The 8,689-nt window shown below is 40.8% G+C and overlaps 1 protein-coding gene across 1 annotated transcript in view; it reads left to right on the top strand.

Moving 5' to 3' along the window:
* The first annotated feature begins 6,148 nt into the window (after positions 1-6,148).
* LOC130277423 (integumentary mucin C.1-like) overlaps positions 6,149-8,689 on the top strand; it is a 63,603-nt gene continuing 61,062 nt past the window's right edge. Inside the window, exon 1 of the mRNA XM_056528094.1 lies at positions 6,149-6,346. Within this exon, the coding sequence (XP_056384069.1) occupies positions 6,157-6,346 (190 nt within the window). The 5' untranslated portion in view covers positions 6,149-6,156. The remainder of the gene's footprint in view (positions 6,347-8,689) is intronic.

Raw genomic sequence — 8,689 nt, 5'->3', positions numbered from 1 at the left:
CTTTTTGAATTTCTTTTTTGTCCTGTCAACAGTAGTGTTGCTCACGAGTATTCGCAATGCGAATTTTATTCGCGAATATTGTATATTCGCAAATTCGTGGAAATTCGCGAATATAGCACTATATATTTGCATTTACGAATATATATATATATTTTTTTTCACAGTACACATCACAGTGATTATCCCTATCTGCTTCCAGCTTGTGTGGTGTAAAGAAGGCTCTAATACTACTGTGTGAGACTGGCGTGCAAATTTTCATATATGCGAACATTTGCATATGCGAATTTTTGTATATGCTAATTTTTATATGCAAATTTTTGCATATGCATATGCAAATTTTTCGCATACGCAAAAAAAAATGAATTGCGAATATTACGAATATGCGAATTTAGCAAATATATGACGAATATTCGTCCATATATTCGCGAAATATCGCAAATTCGAATATGGCCTATGCCGCTCAACACTAGTCAACAGTGCTCTTTGCTGACACCTCTGTCCGTGTAAGGAACTTTCCAGAGCAGCATAGGTTTGCAATGGGGATTTTCTCCTGCTCTGGACAGTTCCTGATACAGGCATCAGGTGTCAAAAAAAAATAAAAAAAATAAAATAGTTTCCTCTGTAGCATACAGCTGCTAATAAGTACTGGAAGGGTAAAGATTTTTTAATAGAAGTCATTTACAAATCTGTTTCTTTCTGGCACCAGTTGCTAAAAAAAAAAAAAAAAAAAAATTTCCACCGGAGTACCCCTTTAACCCCTTAAGGACTCAGCCCATTTTGGCCTTAAGGACTCAGACAATTTAATTTTTACGTTTTCATTTTTTCCTCCTCGCCTTCTAAAAATCATAACTCTTTTATATTTTCATCCACAGACTAGTATGAAGGCTTGTTTTTTGCGCGACCAGTTGTCCTTTGTAATGACATCACTCATTATATCATAAAATGTATGGCGCAACCAAAAAACACTATTTTTGTCGGGAAATTAAAACGAAAAACGCAATTTTGCTAATTTTGGAAGGTTTTGTTTTCACGCCGTACAATTTATGGTAAAAATGACATGTGTTCTTTATTCTGAGGGTCAATACGATTAAAATGATATCCATTATTATATACTTTTATATTATTGTTGCGCTTAAAAAAAATCACAAACTTTTTAACCAAATTAGTACGTTTATAATCCCTTTATTTTGATGACCTCTAACTTTTTTATTTTTCCGTATAAGTGGCGGTATGGGGGCTCATTTTTTGCGCCATGATCTGTACTTTTTTTTGATACCACATTTGCATATAAAAAACTTTTAATACATTTTTTATAATTTTTTTTAAATAAAATGTATTAAAAAAGTAGGAATTTTGGACTTTTTTTTATTTTTTTTCGTTCACGCCGTTCACCGTACGGGATCATTAACATTTTATTTTAATAGTTCGGACATTTACGCACGTGGCGATACCAAATATGTCTTTAAAAAATGTTTTTTACGCTTTTTGGGAGTAAAATAGGAAAAAACGGACGTTTTACTTTTTTATTGGGGGAGGGGATTTTTCACTTTTTTTTTACTTTTACTTTTACATTTTTTTTTACACTTGAATAGTCCCCATAGGGGACTATTCATAGCAATACCATGATTGCTAATACTGATCTGTTCTATGTATAGGACATAGAACAGATCAGTATTATCGGTCATCTTCTGCTCTGGTCTGCTCGATCACAGACCAGAGCAGGAGACGCCGGGAGCCGCACGGAGGAAGGAGTGGGGACCTCCGTGCGGCGTTATGAATGATCGGATCCCCGCAGCAGCGCTGCGGGCGATCCGATCGTTCATTTAAATGGCGAACTGCCGCAGATGCCGGGATCTGTATTGATCCCGGCACCTGAGGGGTTAATGGTGGACGCCCGCGAGATCGCGGGCATCGGCCATTGCCGGCGGGTCCCTGGCTGCGATCAGCAGCCGGGATCAGCCGCGCATGACACGGGCATCGCTCCGATGCCCGCGGTTATGCTTAGGACGTAAATGTACGTCCTGGTGCGTTAAGTACCACCTCACCAGGACGTACATTTACGTCCTGCGTCCTTAAGGGGTTAAGGACACAGCCAATTTAACTTTAGCAGTTTTTGTTTTTTACTCTAACTCTTTTATATTTTTATGAGGGCTTGTTTTTTGCGCGACCAATTGTACTTTCTACGTACATCACTTACAGCAAAGCCAAAAACATATTATTTATAAGGGGAATTTTAAAAAGAAATTAATTAGATAGAAGACTGCAATTATGCAAATTTTAACTGAAATGTTTTCTATAATCTGTGGGTCAATATAAATGATACCCATGTTTAGATGCTTTTCTATTATTGTACTGCTTTTAAAAAAAAACTCAAACGTTTTTTTCTAAAATAAGCATGTTTAAAAATTGCCCTATTTTGACCACCTATTGTATATGTTATTGTATGCACAGTAGCAGTAATTGTAGGCACATTAATGCCAAAAATACCCAAATTAAGTTGTGTAAACCTTGTTACCTCCTCTTCAAGAAGACTGGAGGCTGTAATCACTGCTAAAGGGGCTTTACCTAAATCCTGAGTAAAGGGTCTGAATACTTATGGAAATGCAATTGTGGTAGCCACAGGGTGTTAGTAAGAGTACCTGATCACTTTGTGACGCCAGGGCACTGTTATCCTATACACAGTCCAAGGTTTGAGGCAGCTTCTCTTGGGCCAGTCACAGAGAGTAAATGAACACACCAACGTCAGGCTACGGATATCTGTCTTTACTGAGCTTGTTCAGATGGTAGAACACATACAGCTAGCCTTGGTTAGTGTTGGTTATAGAGTGCAGCATAACCCCTTTGGAGCCCTGTTGCCTTGCTGAGACTTGTGGTGTTTTCACAGGACACAATTATACTGACTTGAGACTGTAGATTAACCCCTTTACGACCACGGACATGAATGTATGCCCTGGTGTGGCGGTACATTTACGTCCTGTGTATGAGCATCGGAACTGTGCTTGCGTCATAAACGGCAGGTAGCTGCTAGCAGCATCCGAGAACCCGCCGGGAATGGCCAACATCCGCGATGGTGCGGATGTCCACCATTAAACCCTCAGATACCGTGATCAGTACAGATCACGGCATCTGCAGCAATGCTCATGTCAAAAAAGATGATCGGATCACACACAGGCATCCGATCATCTGTAATGGTGGACGGAGGTCCCCGCTTCTGCCTCCGTCCATCTCCCAGCGTCTCCTGCTCTGGCCTGAGATTGATCAGACCAGAGCAGAAGATCACCGATAATACTGATCAGTGCTATGCCCTATGCATAGCACTGAACAGTATTAGCAATCAAAGGATTGCTATAGATAGTCCCCTATGGGGACAGAAAAAGTGGGGAAAAAAAGTTGAAAAATGTAAAAATAAAAAGTGAAAAAAAGTGAAAAATCCCTTCCCCCAATAAAAATGAAAATTGTCCGTTTTTCCCATTTTACCCCCAAAAAGGATAAAAGTTTTTTTTTTTTATAGATGTCCGAACTATCAAAAAATAATACTAATGATCCCATACGTAGAACGGTGTGAACGTAAAAAAAAAAAAAAAAAAAAAAAAAGTTAAAGAAATGCTGCTTTTTTGTCACATTTTATTCCCCAAAAAATGAATAAAAAATGAGCTAAAAGTTATATATATGCAAATGGTGTATCGATAAAAAGTACATATGACGACGCAAAAAATTAGCCCTCATACCGCCCTATATACGGAAAACTGAAAAAGTTATAGGTGGTCAAAATGGGGCGATTTTAGATCACTGATTTTGTACAAAAAGTTTTAGATTTTTTTTAAGCGGTACAAAAATATAACAGTATCTAGCCATGGGTATCATTTTATCCGTATTGGAAGAATATTGGTCCCGTGGTCCCCTCAGGTGCCGGGATCAATACAGATCCCGGCATCTGCGGCAGTGCGCGATTTGAATGAATGATCGGATAGCCCGCAGCGCTGCTGCGGGGATCCGATCATTCATAATGCCGCACGGAGGTCCCCTCTCCTTCCTCCGTGCGGCTCCCGGCGTCTCCTGCTCTGGTCTGAGATCGAGCAGACCAGAGCAGGAGATGACCGATAATACTGATCTGTTCTATGTCCTATACATAGAACAGATCAGTATTAGCAATCATGGTATTGCTATGAATAGTCCCCTATGGGGACTATTCAAGTGTAAAAAAAATGTAAAAGTAAAAGTTCAAAAAAAGTGAAAAATCCCCTCCCCCCGATAAAAAACGTCCGTTTTTTCCTATTTTACCCCCAAAAAGCGTAAAAATTTTTTTTTATAGACATATTTGGTATCGCCGCGTGCGTAAATGTCTGAACTATTAAAATAAAATGTTAATGATCCCGTACGGTTAACGGCGTGAACGAAAAAAAAAAAGTCCAAAATTCCTACTTTTTTAATACATTTTATTTAAAAAAAATTATAAAAAATGTATTAAAAGTTTTTTATATGCAAATGTGGTATCAAAAAAAAGTACAGATCATGGCGCAAAAAATGAGCCCCCATACCGCCGCTTATACGGAAAAATAAAAAAGTTATAGGTCATCAAAATAAAGGGATTATAAACGTACTAATTTGGTTAAAAAGTTTGTGATTTTTTTTAAGCGCAACAATAATATAAAAGTATGTAATAATGGGTATCATTTTAATTGTATTGATCCTCAGAATAAAGAACATATGTCATTTTTACCGTAAATTGTACGGCGTGAAAACGAAACCTTCCAAAATTAGCAAAATTGCGTTTTTCGTTTTAATTTCCCCACAAAAATAGTGTTTTTTGATTGCACCATACATTTTATGGCATAATGAGTTATGTCATTACAAAGGACAATTGGTCGCGCAAAAAACAAGCCCTCATACTAGTCTGTGTATGAAAATATAAAAGAGTTATGATTTTTAGAAGACGAGGAGGAAAAAATGAAAACGTAAAAATTTAATTGTCTGAGTCCTTAAGGCCAAAATGGTCTGAGTCCTTAAGGGGTTAAAGTGGTACTCCGGCGCTAAGACATCTTATCCCCTATCCAAAGGATAGGGGATAAGATTCCTGATCGCGGGGGTCCCGCCGCTGGGGACTCCCGTGATCTTCCACGCCGCACCCCGTTAGAATCAGTCCCCGGTGCGTGTTCGCTCCGGGTCTGATTACTGGCGATCATGGAGACGGAGCATAGTGATGTCACGGCTCCGCCCCGTGTGACGTCACGATCCGCCCCCTCAGTGCAAGCCTATGGGAGGGGGCATGACAGCTATCACGCCCCTCCAATAGACCAATAGACTTGCATTGAGGGGGCGGAGCGTGACATCACACGGGGGCGGAGCCATGACATCACTATGCTCCGTCCTTGTGGTCGAGATGGACTCAGCCTGAGGACCTCCAGCGGTTCCAGAAGCCGCTAAAGGTGGGTGCTGCATGGTAGATCCCAGGGGTCCCCAGCAGCGGGACCCCGGCGATCTGACATCTTATCCCCTATCCTTTGGATAGGGGATAAGATGTCTAGGGGTGGAGCACCCCTTTAAGGGTTTAAATCCTGGATGCTAGGGTCCTGTCAAGGTACTGAAGAACGTTCCGCAGAGGCATTAATTTCCTCCTTGTGAGTAACACTTTCAGGATGACCAGTTAAGAGACTAGATTTGAAGTAGGCCTCTCCTCAGGGCACACGACGCACAGCACACCCGAGCTAAGCTGTTGCACAGGAGCCACTAGACTAGACAGACCAACTTTTCCCCTGCACCTCACTATACGGGGGAGACTTTTGGGGTCTCATTGGCAGGCAGGGTCACATGGGGTTCACTGCAGGGTCTCATGGGTAGCACCCTTAAAGGCACAATAACATGGGAAACATAAATACATGTAACAACAATGAAATTCATTTAGGAAAATATATTAATCTGATATTACAGTACATACATAATTAATCCGACAACAATGAATTCTTTTCAATGAATTAGCAAAGATTTTTGAGCACAAGTCCCGAATGCATTGTATACTATCATATAAAACTGCAGTCATATGAAGGTACAGTATGGGCCCATAGGAATGCCTGGACACTGTTTTATGGATCCATACCATGATATGGTAGATTCCTTACAGTAATATTATAAGACCACATAATATTATAAGACCACATTATGGTACAATTTACAATAACAAAAACAACTTTTTTCTTTTTAATGGTAACAACAGAGTGTGGAGGGAATCCCGCAAAAAGAAGAGAATGTGGATATGAAGGAATAAGCTCTGAAGAATGCAAAAAGGGAAACTGCTGCTATGACTCCAGTATTCCAGGGGCGATCTCGTGCTTCTATTCTAAGTCACAAGGTAAGTATTATAATACTGTGGATATAGATCCGGTAATCATACATCAGTTACTTTTCAGACAGAACTAGGAGGTGTCACCTGTGCCCGTTAGCTGTTGCTAGTTGCCGGTCCTTTCCCTAGAGAAAATGTAGATTGCAGGTCATAGATTTCTGCAAACTCGCTTTTTACACTTTAAATATCTCAGGGTATGCATTAAAGGGGTACCCTGCTGCTCAGTGTTTGGAATAATCTGTTCCGAAGGCTGGAGCCGGTGCCGGGAGCATGTGATGTCATAGACCCGCCCCTCATTACGTCACGCCCCGCCCCCTCAATGAAAGTCTATGGGAGGGGGCATGACGAGTTCCCAGCACCGGATCCAGCATTCATAACAATTTGTTCCAAACGCTGAGCAACGGAGTACCCCTTTAAACATGGTTTAATTCACATTAATTCATTTACAAATCAATCTCTAGTACCTTGTACATGTGTATGCAGAATTCTGAACCTTTTTTTCTCTTAGCCACATAAAAACTTACTGTGGATAATAGCTGGACCATTAGTAATGGAACACTACATATTCTTAAATGGACACTGTCACCAAACTTCTTTTTTGATATGTTGCCGCTGCTGCTGCTCTGCACTCGGGTATGGCTTTTGCACGCGGGGGGGGGGGGGGGGGGAGCGGGGTTCGGGGTAGCCCTGCAGTTATAACAAAGCTATTGTTTTCAACAGGGGGGGTGAGAGCGGGGTTCGGGATAGCGCCGCAGCCCTAACAAAACTATTGTTTTCAACAGGGGGGGGGGGGGGAGAGCGGGGTTCAGAGTAGCACCGCGGTTATGGCCCTAACAAAGTTATTGTTTTCAACACAGAGAGCCTCCAGTTGTTTCACCACTACAACTCCCAGCATGCCCTGACAGCCAATACATGTCAGGGCAAGCTGGGAGTTGTAGTGGTGAAACAGCTGGAGGCACCCTGTATAGGTGAACTAAGGGCGGAAGTCAGCCCCCAGCAGGCATCAGTGTCGTTGCGCCTGCTGGGGAAGTCTGCCTGGTAAGTGAGCCCCAAACCAGGCAGACAAAAAGCCATTTCTCAGATAGTAAAAAAAAAATGTAAAGGCAGGGAGGGGGTTAGGGATGGATGGGCAATAGGCAGGGACAGAAAAAAAAAAAAAAAAAAAGGATGGTGGGAGCTACTCTTTAATGAAAACCTGATCCAGAGCACTCTAGACCTCAGCAGGGGCTGAAAGTTTACCTTCCAACAATGACCCTGAGCAGAGAGCCAAGACAACATAGGGGCGGCTTAGTGACAACACAGAATGTCCTCTGAGTAGTCCAGTCAGAGCCCTGACTTGAATCCAGTCAAACATCTCTGGAAAGACCTAAAAATGCCTGTTCTCTGATATTTACATTCAAGCTTGAGAGGATCTACAGAGAAGAATGCCAGAAAATACCCAAATCCAGGTGTGCAAACCTTGTGGCCTCATCCCCAAGAAGACTGGAGGGTGTGATCACTGCTAAAGGGGCTTTACCTAAATCCTGAGTTAGGGTGCGTTCACACGGCCGTTTGTCCTCATTCCCCCCCCCCCATATTTAGGTTCCGTTGTTGGTGCTTGTAAACGGATTACAAACAGTTGTAAAATAATCCCATTAATGTCAATGGGATTTTTTTACAATCCTTTCACATCCGATTGCACCCGTCTGCGCTCATTTCCTTATTTTTATTATTTTATTTTATTTTTTTAACGGGAGAAAAGACGGTGCATCCATTATTTTTTCTCCAGTCAAACAGTAAACTTAACATTGAAGTCTATGGAAAACGGATGAGCCTTTAATGTCATCCGTTTGCATCCGTTTTTCTATCCGTTTTTTTATCCGTTTTTACTTCTGAGCATGCTCAGAAGAAAACATTTTTTGGGGTTTATTAACTGAACAATAACGGATCCAAACAGATACAAACGGATAACATCCGTTTGCATCCGTTATTGTCTGTTTTATTTTATTATTTTTTTCTTTAAAGTCCTTTTTTTATTTATTTTTTTCACGGGAACACAGTGTGAATGCAGTGTGAATAAAGGGTCTGAATATGTATGGAAATGCAATATTTAAGTTTTTCCTTATCAATTAATTTGCAAATATTTCCAACGTTATAATATGTGGGGTATTGATATTGAGTGCAGAATCAAGAGGAAAACTTTTTTTACTTACTTATTTGAGCACAAGCCTTGAATGCATAGTATATCTATATATATATATATATATATAACTCAACGTGTGTGTGTGTATGTATGTATGTATGTTTGTTCCACAAAAACTTCCAAACGGCTAAAGATATTAACATGAAGCTTGGCGGGATAGGACGGGATAG

This window comes from Hyla sarda, chromosome 6 (assembly GCF_029499605.1).
Source record: "Hyla sarda isolate aHylSar1 chromosome 6, aHylSar1.hap1, whole genome shotgun sequence".
Lineage (NCBI taxonomy): Eukaryota > Metazoa > Chordata > Amphibia > Anura > Hylidae > Hyla > Hyla sarda.
Note: the sequence above shows the minus strand (reverse complement) of the source record. Positions and strands in the feature narration are given on the sequence as shown.